This window comes from Nipponia nippon, unplaced genomic scaffold (assembly GCF_047370975.1).
Source record: "Nipponia nippon isolate SJK-2023a ecotype South Korea unplaced genomic scaffold, ASM4737097v1 scaffold_3, whole genome shotgun sequence".
NCBI classification, from domain to species: domain Eukaryota; kingdom Metazoa; phylum Chordata; class Aves; order Pelecaniformes; family Threskiornithidae; genus Nipponia; species Nipponia nippon.
Genome location: NW_028262347.1, coordinates 100,930,086 through 100,947,487, shown reverse-complemented (window position 1 = coordinate 100,947,487; position 17,402 = coordinate 100,930,086). Strand labels below are relative to the sequence as shown.

Here is a 17,402-nt window from a genome sequence, read left to right as displayed (position 1 = left end):
TGGAAGAATCCTCTCAAATAGCTAGGATTACATTACTTATTCCAGTCGCTGCAGATCCTTGCATTACAACTATCACCACAGAATCTGTGCTGAGACTGACATCTGTCCCAAGTCTACTGTTCTCTTGTCTTTTCTCCTTTGAATGAAGAAATCAATAAGGTATATCTTGTTACCCAGGGCAGTGAGACTCTTGACTAGAAACAATCAAAATATACAGAATGAAATGCTTTTTATATATATATATATATATATATATTCATTTTTCCTTGGACAATTGTTCTATGGAACACAAGCTCTTGGTACAAAAAATCCAGCTGTTAAGAACTATGGAAAAATGTAGATCTTTACCAAATGAAAACTGATTTAATTTTCAGCAGATTTTCTGTACATAAAATGAAACAAAAACTACATTTTCATGTCTCAATTTACACAAAAATATAATTTAGCAACAATTAAAATTTAATTTGAATAGTACTCTGAAAATGTGCAACCTCAAACAATAGGATAAATATTTTTCTGTGGAATATCAAAAGCAGTTCTTAGCTTGCCCTGACATCAGAAAGCTTATTGGCTTTGTTCAGAACCAAGTGAAAAATCAGTATTTTGTGTCAAAAACAAGACAAGATGTAAAAATGGCTATAAGTCCAATGCCATTATTAGTGAGAAACATTAGCATGCCATCTGAAAATTTGGGAAATGTCTCCCATATGTTGTAAAGGACACTATATAGTGGAAGACAGAAAAATACATCCTGTTCTATTCAGTGGTGCATCTCGCTTCTTTTCACCCTTCTGCTGCCTCATCATGTGAATTATATCCATTTTCACACCCTGCAATTCTAAATAAATCACTGGACAAATGCCTGTTAATGAAACATGCTATCTGTTTGTGACTGTGGATTTTACCTCCTGTTACTCATAGAATAGTTTGGGATGGAAGGGACCTTTAAAGGTCATCTAGTCCAATCCCTCTGCAATGTGCAGGGACATCTTGAAGTAGATCAGGTTGCTCAGCGCCCTGTCCAACCTGAACTTGAACGTTTCCAGGGATGGGGCGCCTACCACCTCTCTGGGCAACCTGTGCCAGTGCCTCACCACCCACAGCATGAAAAATTTCTTCGTTATATCTAGTCTAAATCTACCCTCTTTTAGTTTAATACCCCTTGTCCTATCACAACAGGCCCTGCTAAAAAGTTTGTCCCTATCTTTCTTATAAGCCCCCTTTAAGTGCTGAAAGGCCACAATAAGGTCTTCCTGGAGCCTTCTCTTCTCCAGGCTGAACAACCCCAGCTCTCTCAGCCTGTCTTCACAGGAGAGCTGTTCCATCCCTCTGATCATTTTTGTGGCCCTCCTCATGGAACAGGAATAAGTATCTCCTCTATATTAGGCTCAAAATTTGTAATAATTTTATTCTTTGTTAGAAGAATCGTAGTTCTATTAGCTGATGAAACTTTATCAGCTAGGCAAATGTTTATCTTGACTTCTAAGTTGTTGTCCATATTTCACAACTTCTATTTTTACTAAAAGTCCAAGCAATATGTCCCAATATGGGATCATGTAAGTACTATAGAAGAGAGGCTAGCTGTAGAATAAACCATCTACATTGTTGGACGGCACACCTGCTAGTCCATTCTGGCAAAAGTTTGCTCAAGAACAGAACTTCCATATCTTGTTGCCAGTCTTCCTCCACAGCATAGCTATGGTGATGTAAAACCTCTCTCCATATTGTAGTGCCGTGTCAGACAACATGTAACACCACTGAGTTAGTGAGTAAAGATAATAATGTCAGGAACATGGAAATGGGGAAAGCAACGTGCTTAGTGCAAACAAAGTCTTTTATGCAAGAATGAACAAAGGAAATTGCATGACAAAGATCAAAGATGCTATAATGATTTTTTTGGATTTTCTTCAGGTCTTCACAGTAAACGACGACTGCATTCCAATTAAAGTTCAGAAGCAGCTAAAAACTGCAGATGATTTTTAATTTTTTTTTTTCCCCAGAAATCTAAAAACAGATTCTTCCCTGCTGATGCAAATAAACAGAAGGTATTCATGCCCTCTTGGATAGTATCCCCTTTCAAAACCTCCCTAAATTGGACAGCAGCAAGGCAGTTCTTGTAATTTCCCCATTCCTTCTTTCTGTCATGTACCCCATTTCACTTTCCTCTCCTCCTTGCCATGTATCTATGACCTCCTTCAGCAACGATCAGAAGACATGAAAATTGGCCTCCGCAGGGGAATCACTGTGTCAAAAGGACACCCAGGCTTGTATTCAGTACTTCAAAATCTAAGGATCTCAAAGCACTTCTTAGCAGAAAATGTAATATAATATATTGAGAATACATTATTCTCAGTCTCTGGGTGGAAAAGAAACTATAGGCACGTAGTAAGTCAGTGGTGCAGTCAAGATTGTGATCTTTACCTTGTGCCATTTGTTTAAGTGGGATTTCCAGTCAAACTAAAATGTCCACATGAATTTTTAACCAGATGACACTGCCCACTTCTTACACGGTAATAACGCTTTTTCCACCCTTCCTTTTCAGTATGTTTCCTAAAGTCATTGATAAAAAGTGAATTACAGCATTGCAGCATTTGGTAATATATAAAATATCACAAGGAAAGCTATGTCATTGTATTATAAAAAGATACACTAACAGAAGCTGGTAAATAGTCTCAAACAGTAGAAGTGCAACAACTGAACTTCAACCTATTTTAAAGTACCATCAACATATTTAAGAAACTACATATTAAAAAATATAGCTGTGATTTCTTAAAAATTTTCCTCTTCTGCTCAATTCCCCCCTGCATACTATAACCTCAATCAAAGCAATGATACAGGATGGGTGCTTGTTTTGTGGCACTTGAAGAACCACATAATAGAGTTATGTGACAACTATCTCCTCTTTTCATGTAGCACATAAAAAATTAATGAGGTTATGTACCCTGGCACCTACAAATACCTGGAAAGGTTCTAGGTACTCCATAGAAAACATGATGACCCAGAAAAAATTGTCTTGCAAGTTGCTTTTGCCTTCCAGGGCTGGACCACTCTGCTGGACCTACACTGAACTTGATAAAATCTGAAGATCTCTGGTTCAAATTCAATGGACTCTGCTAGCTTAGGTAAGCATAAAGTTGGTTCCCTCTGGCTTCAGTTCTAGAAGTATGAATCACGTAATATGTGTATTAGTGGTCACACTCAGCTAATATAACTACTTACCTGATTAAAGGCATGCATATGTTTGCTAAATATGCTAGGGGTCTTAATGGAATAATCAGATGGTGCAAACACTGTACTTTATTTTTCCTCTCTCTCTTGTTTTTTACATCAAAAAGCATCAAAAGCAGTAACACTCCCATACATAATGCAAGCCAAGCATATTTTAACTTGGTTTGGAGGGCTTTTATTCTAGTTGGTTTTTATAATAAACCGCATTCCACTTTACAAGTTGATACTGTATTGTGGTCTGTTGTATTTTTCAATAAGCACCTCCTTCTATACATTACAATAACTTCAAATCACATGAAATGTAGAAGATTAGGCCAGAGGAATTCTTTTTCCATGAATCTGAGGGACAATATTCCAAGTCAGTGAACATATTTTCCCTTGAACTATAAAAGGAGCCAACCAATAAGGATATCAAATGAAAAAGATATTGTAATACAAGGGTATGAGAAGTACAGGCTTTATGAATCAACCGTTCATTTTAGCTTGGAAGCAATTTCAAAAAGAACACAAATTACACATCGAAGTGTATCTATGATTAGCATGAACTGATAGCTTTCTGCTGTTATTGGTTCAATATTAATTTGAGACCTTGCCCAATAACATCAACACAAATTAGCTGACTCAAAATGGCAATCAACTTGGGGGACCTATCCTGAAAAGTGGTACTAACAACTTCCCAGCATCAATGAGCTTCTCAATCCTGCAGCTGTTTTTAAAAGCTTCCTCCCAAAGGCACACTTAGAACTAAATTAAATGCAACTTTGACTTAATTAACGTTTTAAATGATAATGAATACTATGTAGATTCATAGAAGGCATTTACATTGTGTTATAAAACTGATAAAAATTTAATAACTCTTTGTTTAATAAGTTATGTCTCTCCAGACCCATAAAGCCTAAGGCAGTCAGTGCTGTAGTCTAGGGTCTAATCTAGGTTCCTAATGCAGGTGGAATAAGGAGGCAGGAGACTGACTTGACACTTGACATTTGCTCTAAGCCTGCTCTGGATCAAGCCACTGCTTGTTCATAAGTACTTTATTTCATATAGTAAAGGTCAGAATTTGGGCTCAAGGCAGGGCTATGACAGAAATGCTCAAGCTGAAACCAAGCCAGCTCTGGCATCTGTCGCTTGAAATAGCTCGGAAACAGTAGAGAAGGAGAGCTTACCGGCTAGCATCTGTCCTACACCAAGGAGGTAACAGGAAGAATGTGCTGCCTGGTGGTAAGAAACTGTCATGGTGAGTTTCATGACAACCAACTACACTCAGGAACTAAAAATGCAAACATAATTTCCATGTCACCTTGCATAAGACCCTCTGCTAAATTCACTCCACAGGATGCAGACAACATCTTTTGTAGCTTGTCCCCATCAAAGCAAGCCACTCACTAGTCTCTTCCCTGTGACCCTGGTAAGAATCACTACTCAACGTAAAGGCCTAAAGGAATTAAATGCAGACTTCTTGATCTCTCTCTCCTCCACCTTCCCAATTCTTCAAAAGATTTGCTGCTGAACTTAGCAGCGCTTCCATCCCATGCTGATTCGAGAGTTCATCTCCTTGTTACAGACATCACAAATTGGGCAGAGCATCCTCCCATCAGCCTAGTGGTATATACTGCCTGACAAAACTCATTTGAAAAGGCATGTGCTTCATTATTGACATTTTCTGCTCACGAGTAACAAATTAGATTGTCTCACTTTTACCATTCTACCTTCTGAAAAGGAACAGCTTGGTTTGGGGGGGTTGTTTTGGTTTTTTTTCTACTCTTGCATTTCTATATCTCAGTATTAATCTATATTCTCATATTATATCCAAAAGAAAGTTTAATAACTTAGCAGCACTCAGGTTCTATTAAAATACAGAACAATAAAAGGGATTCATTTTCTGAGTGTTCAAGTCAAATTACATACTTGAAGTTACCTATTGTAAAATAGCTATTGTTTCACGTTACTTTTTCCCCCTTCTGTAATTAATGTCGTCTATTCAGTGTTTGAAAAAGAAATATAAAAGTCCCAGTGCATTCGTTCACATGAAAAAATGATGGAATAGATGCTTGGAGTCTCAGGAGGGCATAAAGCAGCCCATTATGATCACAGCTTCTATCTCTATGTTAGCAATGCAGTTGCATCAAGGAGAGGATCACCTGATGGTCTGCATATCAAGAGTGAGAGAAAAGCAGACAAATCAAAGGGCTGGTTCCGTGAAACCACTGTTCCAGCAAGCAGTTCTGGAATGCTGGTTAAGACTGTGATTGCATATATTGTCAATTCATCCTGTCTTCTTTACACCTGCATGCATCTTTGTACGATTGCCAAAAGGAGAAGAAGATGGAAAGAAAGTAGGTTAGGCAGAATTGCAAACATAAACTAAGCCTGAAAGTGGAAAAGTAATTAGGAGATGTTCATTCTCAGAAAAGCAGACCTCATGGTGTCTGTCTTCTGATTTGCCAGTACTACAGGCTATTGAGGTGGCTGCAAATATGGCAAATCTCTAGCATGTACAAGCATTGACTTCATGTCAGTGGCAACACCATAAGAACCTGTATAGAACAGCACAGGAATCTCCCACATTGGTATTTTCTTTTTCAATTGTTCAATTGTCAGGTTTTATACGCTTCAAAACCCCATTGGCCAGTTTTGGTAACAGCAGCTTTCTTGACAGTTCATTCTGAGAAGGTGGCTAAGGAATAACATAACAATCTGATTATAATCAATATTATAATCAATAATAATATAATCAGTACTATAAACATTCTGATTATGATCAGTAAGGAATAACATAACAATCTGATTATAATCACTTGCTTATGACGTTACGATGCCATCCCTGAGGGGCAACATCTGTCTTTCTTTGCCAAGCAGACCTGATCGCTTATTCAATCCTTCAATTTCTTCCTCAAAATATTAAAGGTGCGCTGTTGGCTTTTTGTGAAGGACAAAGACGAGACAGTGTGACCACACAGGAATCAGCGGTCATATGAACCCACTATTATCAGTGGGTTATATGAAAGGCGTTTATGTAGTGTATGTAAAAGTAAGAATTTCAGAGCAAATGAGTCTCCATCCCTCCTGCAGCCACAACAGAATTCTCACAGCTCAGAAAAGGTGTGTAGTGGGAGAGAGCAATGGTAGTACCCCACCTTTTCCTCTTCAGAGTATTATAAATATAATGTAAATGGGGTCATATTTATAGCTGGTTTGAGAATCAAAAAGTCTCTAGCCACCACAAGGTGGTATATGTATCCTGTAAAAGGGAAACCTTTGCTGCTAAAGGGTGAAAAGAGAATTCTAGCACTGAAAGTTGTCCTTTGACAGGGCACACATAGGTCCTTCCTGCACCTTAGCTCATCCATAAAAGCAAGTATTTCTTGTTGTCCTGGCTACTTCAGCAGGACTAGAGAGTAGGTTAGTTTTGTTCTGTAGAAAGCAGAGGATGCAGTTCTTGCATTCTGGGAGAAATAAAGACTACGCTGTCTTTTCAGCCAGTAATTTAGTAATCCAGGACTTAACAGTCAACTCATTTAGAAAAGCCCAAGCATAGTTATATAACTGATGAGTTTTAGATACACTAATCAATGTGTGTGAGCGATGCATTCTTCTCTCTGGCTAAATCAGTAAGTGACATGTCATTTCAACTCTCTTTATAGAATTTGGTTTTTTAAGTTGCAAAGACACACAGGCAGTGTGTCACAACACAGCTCTAAGTAGCACAGGTCAGTGAAGCAGCTAGTGTTTCTTGACCTAACTTGCTAAACTACATTGCTAGACTGCTTCAGTACAGTGTACCAACCTTGGTTCAACAGCCATCCTTATTCAAGCTACCCAAATTATTCATCTAATCTTGCAGAATGCAATTTTAGTTCCTTTGAGAAAGACTCAGCAGCTAACTTGTCTGTTCAGCATAAACTACGTGATGGCACTAGAAGACCAGACAGAATATATGGTTCTAAACTGGGCTTGGCACACAGGTAGGTACTTGTTTCGGCTACTTTCAAAAGTTAAGCTTTCTCCAGCTTGTCTTAGCATGGTCTTCCTTTCCAAATAGGATAGCTAGGAATTTGGGCTGAAACCTGAATTCAAAATATAGTGATAATTAGACTTGTCTTTTGTCTCCAGAGATCCCCATTATTGATCAAAGTCAAAGTCTTCACATAAAGCTTCTCAGAACTATCAGAGCATGTCAAAGCATGTTTTCTCACAAGCTGAATTAGATATGCCTGGGCCTACTATCAAGAATGTCCTTGGAAGTTTAGATTCCCATGGCAGTGGGCACAGCGACAAGTTTAGAAAAGGTTTCCTTTTGGAACATGAGCTTTTGATGTTCCTGAGAAGCAGCAGCCATATGGTGATACAGAAACACAAAAATTAAATGGTTCAGGTTAAGATTCTGTCTGTATCAATTAATCATTTGAATGGCACTCCCCAAGATTTGGCACAGACCTAAGCAGAAACATCACACTTATTAGTAACATAATTTCATTGTATAAACCAGCCCAGGTTTTTCAGTGGCTAAGTGCCTCTCTTCACTCTAATTCACTTGAGTCTCCAGTACAAAAAATGCTTGGACCATTTGACTTCTGTTCATGTAACAATCTACCAAAAGCAGCTAAACCTGAAAAAATGTAGACACAAAAAAAATTTAAAATTCTATTTCCTTACATTTAGTAATATCACATCAGGTTTTTTTTTCCCAGACAGCTGCCTATAAACTCAAAAGCTATTTTAATGTAATTATATTTAATTAAATTATGATTTTAATTTGCTGGAAGTACAGGCAACAATATAATAACAGAGGAACTGATTCACAGTGTCACTTTCTCTACATATTATAGAATTAGTACACTAAATCCTGTGTACATCATTGAATATGTAAATCGATATCTTCTACTTGACATAAGATTCTTACAAACAGTATTCATTCTTACAAAAGATACTCATTGTTTCAAGAAGTTTCATACAATGGTCTGTGAATTTATTTACCTTGGAAAAAAAAAAAAGCCTGCTTTTATTAAAAAAAAAAAAAAAAGGAAAGAAAGAAAGAAATGCATTAAGCAATTGTAGAAGCAAACCAACCCAACTGGGGCACCATGACCAAAGCAAGCCCGGTAATAGTATAATGACCTTTAATGAGTGTCTGGGGAAACAATACAGTCCTAGCATAAAAGACAAAGGGCAAAACCCATCATGGCTCCACTGACACTAATTCAAAATGATTTTCAGAACAACTAAAGAATGTAAGAGAGGTAATCTGATCCACCAATCTGACCTCACTTTGATTCTGGGGCCCTGCTGCTGCCATTTCTAATTGTCAAACACTCTACATTTCACATCTGCTCATATTTAATGAAAAGCTGACTCTCACCACCATTCTTTGAGTTAACTAGCTCTGTCAAGATGGGCATCATACGACCCCTGTGCACTGCAAAGAAAATACACTGATTTCTATTGAAGCCTTGCCAGTGAAACATTGCATGTGTGTGTATATATATTTTAATTGGAAAATAAAGGCTTATGCTGCTTTGCAAAGAGCGTGAATTGGTATTGATTTTTGTACTACTTATTAACGGTCAAAGGTGACTAGTCTCACAAGGGGAAGAGTAAGATCTCTTCTGATTTGATGGAGTGATGAAGGGGAGAAAAGGCCCTTGAAAGATACGATGCTAAAAATCCTCAAAGCTGTCAATATCACTTATCCTTCAAAATATAACATAGATCTAACATGTTTCCCAACAGTATTGTTTTTGGTGGCAATAACACCATTATTGTGGAGGTTTTTGGCTCAGCAGGCAACACAATCAAAAATGTTTACTTTATCTGCCTCTGTAGAGTCTTAAGTGAACTTGAAAGCTACGGTAAACCTACAAATTATGGTTTTTCTTTCCTTGCCAAACAGTGCTAATGGCAGAAATTCTACCCATTTGTAGGGGACGTATTCATTTAGCCTGGTCTGGTTGCTGTTAACACCAGTGCCGAGACCCAACCACATATCTCTCTACTAGTCTGTATTAATGCAAACTATACCAGGCACTGTGTTACTGAGGCTGTTAGGCTGTGTAAGTAACACTGCCTGCAGTAATTCTCAATCCAGGGAGGTTTCTTGTTCGCTTTTCTTAACAAAATATGTTTTGCTACGTTTTGCTCTGATAAAGGTCTCTCTAAAGGATAAAAACTCCTGTAACTTAGAATAGAACTTAAAATGGAACCATCTCCCTTGAGGCGATGCATGAGTTGCAACTCATGGAAGGGACATTCAGAGTGCTTATACACATATGTACAGAGAGAAGATTTCTGGTAAAATCTCTAAGAAATCCTATTAGAATCAGTTTGACACAGTCTTCAGAAAAAAATGCTAACAAAAATCACAGTATTGTTACACACTCCACATTTGTGACTAGAAAAATAGTTCAAATGTCAAAATAGTTTAAGCGAAGTCATTCACCACTTGGACTACATACTGCAATACACATACAGTATCAAAAGGCAACCAGATCCATAATGTACTAGCTACATTATACTCTTACTAATGGAAGGCATTTTTATCCATGATGACTTGTAATGTAAAGTGGACATTCTTCCCAATCAAAACTCCTAATACTCCTTATAGATGTATCTGAATAATTTTATAGTTTTTCTTTGCCATTTGGATAGGGAAAGGAAAACAGTTCCTGTTCCAAGACATAGTTTTGCCTGTTATGAATGTCTAAAGAGAATAAGAAAATGAAAAAAAAAAAAAATCACCATTTTATTTAATCTTCTCAATTGTTGACATCACACCTATAAAGGAAGCTTTGGAATCCCTACCGCTCGCTCAAAGAATTAACGGCTATGCAGAATTGTTCTAACTTCTCTGTCTTCTCCCTCTCAACTCTGATCTTTCAAAAGACCTTTAAGGGCATATTCCAGAATGGTACTGTCCTGTGGGTCAAATTCTACAGTTAATTTCAAAAAGTTTGCATCAGGAAGTTTGCATCAGGCTAGCCCTTCTAAAAAGGCACTACAAAAAGTACAACCATTTTTACTAAGGTTTCTGCAGTTTCAGTATTAGATGGAAGGTCCTGCCTTATTGAAAATGAAGGGTTACAAGCAAAACTAAAGATAATGGTAGAAGTATAGAATAGAATTGCAGCTACTACAGTTCAGCTACTAAGTTGTATCCTGTATATTTATTCACTGCCTATTTGTATGCTGCTCTAGTGCCAGCACTATTAAAGCTGTCCACTTAGTACCAGTCATAGATTTAGACACAGGCCTGTTCCTCCACTGAAGCACTTATTGTTTAATTAATGACAATTTATATTGTATGAATTAAATAAAAAAGATGTCACCAAACTGCACTACTAAGGTTCTGCATGCTATTGCAAGAGCATGCTTCATAAAGAGCACACAAAGCAAAATAATGAATTAAATTTTTCTTATTAAAAGTAAATTAAAACAGAAATATAAATACAGAGCTGTATAAAAATTTGGGTTTGACTTTTTTAAAAAGCATCAGCCCAGTAAAACTCACAGAACTACAATGTACGACACAAGACGGGGATGATACCACAGACACCACAGACATGGAACAGCATGTGTTGGTGTTAAAACTTACAGGCACGTAAACTGGTGGAGCAATCATTAACAGAGACAGAAGAAAGTGGGAAGGCTCTCTCAAGGGTGTCCATGTTACTATGTACACTGCCTGACATGCAAGAGCAGTCACGCTCAGAGCGTCCGCAATCAAAACAACATGCCAGTTTCATTCTCTTGTAGATGGACATCTTGGCTATAACCATGTGTTGGATGGGAGGAGAGGAAGAGCAGCAGGTTAATGGCAAGGTTATATATATAACAAGGCAGCTGGAAGGTAATTTAAGGGATTTAATACAGGCCTTAGTTTATGTTAACAGTCTTGACCCAGGAAAAAAAGTGCAATGAGATTATTGATAACACTTTGGCTGTACATTAAAAGTAGGGCAAAAGATAAATGGCTCTTTATTTCTGTTCAGTCTTATAGGGTGACCGCAGACAAGGGGAAGAATTACTGTTTACAGTCAAGTGTTTGGATCGAAAAAGAACATAGTAAAAGCAGAGAATCCTAATAATATATTTTTCCCGTGGCACAATTAATACTACTGGGCTAAAATGAAAGGAAAAATCTAAAGCTGCTAATCCATTGGACATTTTTGGCCTATCCTGCTTCCTGTAAAAATCAAAGACTTTTTATATATCTATATATATATGTATGTATACACACACAAAAACACACATACACATATATTCTTACATACACACTCACACACACATATACGTTATACACATACATACATATATATACATATATATAAATATATTTATTCTTAAACACATGCTAATAATTTCTCTGTATTAAACTGTGCCAGGGAACTCCTTTATTGCAATGAATTACACATTACTAAAGAGTTACAAGATGTTCATAAAATTTTCTGAAAAATTTACTTCATTTACATTATATCTTCAGGAATTCAAATTAACTCTTGACAGAATACCAAAATTTGCCCATATAAGAGACACAACTAATAATGGTAAATATGCTTGACATTAAAATCAGTTCACAAATAAGGCATCACCAAAAGCACAGAGAGCATTGGTCCATTGAAACATGCTGAACCAATCATTGGCATGTTTTCTGCTCTGGATTCAAAGGTAGATCAAGAACCAAATAACTGAATGTAGAATTAGGGGCTAAATCCAAAAGGTTAAGGTGCCAGGTTAGAACAGAACATTTATATCCTTCACTCATGGGAACATCCTTGTTATATATTTCTAGAAATATACTACATCCTATTTTATAAAAGCATGTGTAATTACAATCGTGCAATTTTGTATGTTACCTGAATCACAGGTATGTTCAATTCTGAACAAATGCAAAGGCCACTTAGATTGTTTCACACGTTGCACTGAACCAACACTTTTGGTAATGGTTTAGATTGAACTGACTCAATTATACTAAAAACAAAACAGAACACTGACAGGCAAAAACAAAACCTTAAAAGCAAATGCAGATAAAAGGTAATGTTTCTCTGGCCTGTACCTTCAGTTTAGGATGTCTTTTTTGCATTATGGTAATGACATTAAATTTAAAATAATTTCTCTCTCTCTTTTTTTTTTTTTTTTTTTTTTCCCAGTTTCTTAATGCCACAGTCACCAGGGAAGCGGGATTGAAATCGCTCAAATGGGTCAAGTCCTGTTCTAAGGCCTTGATGACTTGCCATACAGTATACTTGTCAAGCAAGGGTAACATTATGATTGTGGAAAACAGGCATTGAGGGAGATGAATGAGTGATCTCTTCAGCAGCGACTCCATTCCTCTAAAACTTTGCTCACATGACTAATGCCATGTTCTTTTAGCATCCTAGTAGAGTTATCTTACAGCTGTTCAGAAAGTCATCATGCAGCATCAGGCTTGTTCATTGCAAGGTACATCATTCCTCAGAGCTTGGCTTTTAGTAAGAAGGTTTCCACTGCAGCTTTTGATGCATACACATTCAAACTACACAGAAAATTCAAAACAGCATTTGTTTTCCCATGATTTCCCTCTGTCTAACTCTTCCCAACACATTCTTTAAAATGGAAAAGTTGGGCAGAAAAAGAAAACTGAAATACGTTATCAAAAACGTGGAAGTCTTTCCACTATGCCTATTTTATTATGTTCACTTTAAGAAAATGAAAGAAAAATAAAAGGCATTTGAGAGACACACTGACAGCAGGTGAGGTAAAATGCAGGCCCATTTTGTTTTAATTATAGCTGTTTTGAAGGACTTTTTCTAATTGAATGCTGTAGCAAAACACACTGCTCAGAAATTCTCAACTGCTATGTCACTGGTTAGTAACAGTCCCTGGTTTTCATTTACTTGTAGCCGTATCTTGTCAACAGTCGATAACAGGATAGGACACATTTATGAAAATTAAAAGAAATCATCCTTAAGGGCAAAGAGGGTTGGGAAGAAAAACTTTTTGTACCATTTTCATCAGACTTAAACCAATGAAGTGGGAAATTTAAGCCCTTCTGTTCAATAAGGGAAGGACTCCATGGCGCTTCTCAAAAGCAATGCCCTTTCAGGGACTGTTTTTAACTATTATTATCAGTTGTTCTGCAGATCATGCATCATTTTAATATTTCACATCATTAACATGCAGGAAACAGGCTTGGACCTGGAAATATAAGTAGCAGAAAGGACTTGCTATAAGGGTTTCAACCAGTATATAAGCAACTGCATATCAGAGCAATACATTTTGGAAAGAAAACATGCTGTTACTCTTCAGTCCTTTTATACAGTCATTGTTACATTCATACCAAATACAATACTTATTTTCTTTTAAATAAAACAAAACATGGATTATTAGTAGGGATGACTAGTGACAAGATCAAAGACAAGACAGAAACGATTTTCAATGGTTCAGCCACAGACATACCATTTCCTATAAAACTTCCACAAAGATTAACAAAAAATGGGAATCATCAGAGAGACAGGGGGACCTCAAGAACAGCCTCTGGGTGGGTGTTAAATTCACCTGTAGCATCTGCATAAGAATCAACTCATTTCTATTCATAGAAATGTTATGGATGTTGACTAGAACTGTTATTTGCAACTAGTGAAAATGTAAGTTGGGACATAAAGGAAATTATTTCCTTATTTTCAAGTGAATAATAAATGGACAAAAAGGAAGAACAGATCCTTCTACTTAGTATGATGACAATCCCACAGCATTTGTAAAATGAATTAGTAAAAATATCAGGGGAAGTTATCATGGACATGGAAATCAGACTACTTAAACAATTTACTGACAAAACAAGGCTTATATGAACTACTCATCTTCTGATTTGTTAAGAGCAAAAAGGAAAGCAAAATTTCTGACTATTATTTATAAAGTAAATGAATGCTTTTAAAAACTTTTTTTGTTGCCATTTTTCTCAGAAGGCAATAGCCTTCCATTCTAATAAGGAAGCAATGTGCCTTAGATGTCTAAGCTTCTAACAGTACCTTGCTTTCTGATTTAAAAAACTCAAAAAGTCCAGTCAAAATTTCCAGATTGTCTGGATCTGAGGTGTTACTTAGAGTTCACAAACAGTAACGGGAAATATTTCCAGCTGCAAAAATAAGCAAAGGAAACTGCAGATTATTCTCTACCTAAAATGTCAAGGAACAGCTCCTTTTTTTTTAAAGCAAGCAGAATATAGTGTGTCTTCATCTTCGCTGATTCTGAACCACAGTCTACCTAATCCTCGTACTCCACCTATCGGTATAGCAGTTTTCCTTGTGACCTCAACGGTAACAAAAAGTAGATCTACGAGGACATCTAGTGGATCTCTAGGAGATAACAGCTGGTTAAGAGGATGATGAACTGGAAGTTTCTTGACCAGCAAATGGTAAAAAAAGGTCCCACTACACTCAAGAATTGAAATGCATACGGTATCATTTCAATTCATCAAGTCCTCATGATCCACACTATGGGCAGAATTACAGGAGCAGTAAAGGACGACCAGACTGATTTGATCGCCTTTTAGCAACGATGGTTAGTATCATGAGACTGAAATATTGAAAGGACTTCCTCCAGCATAACTTCAGTTTCGTGAAAAATACAGCAGCATATCTTAAACTGTTTGTGAGAATTTCTCTTAACACAACAGGCAAAGCTATCTCTCCATTATTTAATTTTTACAGAAGAACTTCAAGACCACCAAGTCAGCTTGTTCACTATCTTCCAATTTTTGCAATCAAAGGCAATTGGTTAGTTGTTTGCTATAATTCATACGGTGCTGTTCTCTGTCAAAACCGTAGAAACAGCAGGTGACCCGAGTGGACATTTTGCCCTATTTTAGTAGCTATCAGAATAACTCACGGGTTTTGAAGTAATGGCACATTTATAGACCAATTCATTTTAATTTTCAAATCTGATCATGACCTTTCCTTCATTACCTTAAAAACGACTCTCAGCCAGTGTACTCTCAAAGCTAACTGCATTTCTGAAAAAACTGAAGCTATTGGGGAAATGGAAAAAAAAAAGTAAGCCAAGGTTACATGACCTTTTCTTTTTTAATACTCTCTTAACATGAAGAGCTCTTTTATTTGTTTGTTTATTATTATTTAAACTAATTTCTCTGGTCCAGAAACGCCTCAACATAGACACATACTTAAAATAAATACATTTCTTCAAATAAATCCAAATTACTTCCAGTATTTTGCCTCAAAGTCAATAGGATTCATCATTTTATCCATAGAAATTAGTTTTCTTCTGGTTTATTATTAAGTATTGATTCCTATCATGCTGACCTGTTTCACAATCTGCTTTTCTGTGCTGCCCCATCTTTCTGCTATGTTGTTCTATTGGCTGAAAACAGATCTTTGGAGAAATTTCTGTTCTGTTTGAATGCCTTCTACCACAACAGGATCTCAACCCTTTAGTGTAGTTTGCAGGCACCACAACAAAATAAATAGTAAATAATGATAATCATAATGAAGGCCATCACAATTCCAAGATGGCTAGCACTTTATCATGCAACTCCAGGAGTGTCAACTTCTTGATTTTTTGCAAGATCTTATGGTATGTACAACTGAGAAGGGAAAAAATATCTCAATCCTGATTAAGACTTGAAGTGTTATCACACAATAAATTTGGAATATCTGGGGAAATGTTGAAAAAGTCTCATAGCCTCCCTTATTTAGAATAGCTGCAGTTATACGGTATGGTTAGCAGCCTCAATCTGGTACAGTAATGCCTCACTGCAGCTATGAAATGTTTGATCCCTCTTGCTGTTTGAAAGAACAAGCCCATATAATCCCAACACTGCCCTATAATAGTACATTTCTTTGCAGTGCTTGTATTTCTAAGCAACAAATTCTTTCCATATCCCAAATGCTTGTGTTTATTTAAATTATCACAACTGTACACACTAAAAGTGGCTGATGAGAGCCTTCACAGATTCTGTACACTTTAAAGTGCTATGACTTAGATTGACATGAAGTGGTCTATAAAGTTTGTATTCTATATATAATAATAAAATAAGACTTTACAGCTTAGGTCCTGAAAAGTCAGTGTGGCACTACTCATGTAATTAATTCAAAACAAGCAAGCTGGGGGAAATAATCACTGTAGCTTGTTTCCTGTTGAAGATATTTGTAGGTTTATACATTAAAAGTTAGCCACACATTTAATTCATTGTCTGGCTGTACCCCCATCTCCTTTTGTTTTTGTTCTTTTTTTTTTTTTTTTTCTTTTTTTTTGCCAATGCAGGGAAAGGAGTTAATTAAGGACAGTAAAAGACTGCTGTGTTGCTCTTTGTGCCACCTATGCAATGGAAAATACAAAGTACAAAAAAACTGAACATGGGTCTGACAATGAATTGCCCTTAACCAGGCAAACAGTGCTATAGTGGTAATTACCCCAGCCTAACCGACATCCCTAAAAATTCATGAGATATTTCTAGAATCATTTCAAGGAAATGCCATTGCCAAGATCTCATTTTCAAATAGGGATAAAAAATAAGGTTGTGGAAAAAAAGAGGCAAAAAGGTGGAAGAGGGGAAAACTGCTGTATTTTCTTCAACGTCACCCTAATCTCCATGGGTGTAAACGATGAGAAACTTGTGGGTATGACGTCACTGCTACATGCAACATAAATAAAGAAAAGAACCAAAATACTGAACAAAAATACTCTCTGCTAGAGAAAGACAGGTTGGACCGCACTCTGGGCTACAGGGAACCCATTTTTACTCACAATAGATCACTATCAGTGTGCAGTTAAAATATAGTAGGGGCCGTGTTCCAAGGCAGCAAGAGGAAAAATAAATCAAAAGTTTGTCAATTGTCATAGATTACAAGAAATTCCTTCAAACACATCAATGTACATATGATAGTCCCCTCTGGGGTTCAACCCCCACCGTTCACAGCAAGCACTGTCACTGGAAAAAATATATAGAGAATTAGACCATAGCTGTTGCACAAAATGAAAGAAACAGGAGGAGTAGGTCATCCAGTTTAGAAATTTCATCCCAACGTGGCTGCATTTTATATAAATATATACATGTATTTGGCCCCTTGCTGCAAAAACTACAGTTAAATGAAATAGGAAAGAGATTGAAAACATTAAGAAAAAAATATTAACAATCTGTGAATAAAATTTCCACACAAGCATTTCTCTGGACAATGTGACATCAG

The 17,402-nt window shown here is 36.7% G+C and overlaps 1 protein-coding gene across 22 annotated transcripts in view; it reads right to left on the bottom strand.

Annotated features, from left to right (window-relative positions):
* KCNMA1 (potassium calcium-activated channel subfamily M alpha 1) overlaps positions 1-17,402 on the bottom strand; it is a 523,932-nt gene that overhangs the window by 88,033 nt on the left and 418,497 nt on the right. For 3 of the 22 annotated variants that reach the window (XM_009467946.2, XM_009467984.2, XM_009467991.2), the window contains exon 19: positions 10,817-10,990. The exons of 18 other annotated variants lie outside the window; for them this stretch is intronic. In XM_009467946.2, coding sequence (XP_009466221.2) covers positions 10,817-10,990 — 174 coding nt within the window. Of the gene's footprint in view, positions 1-10,816; positions 10,991-16,962; positions 16,972-17,402 lie in introns of all 22 variants that reach the window. One more of the 22 variants, XM_009468093.2, reaches the window with a different exon arrangement.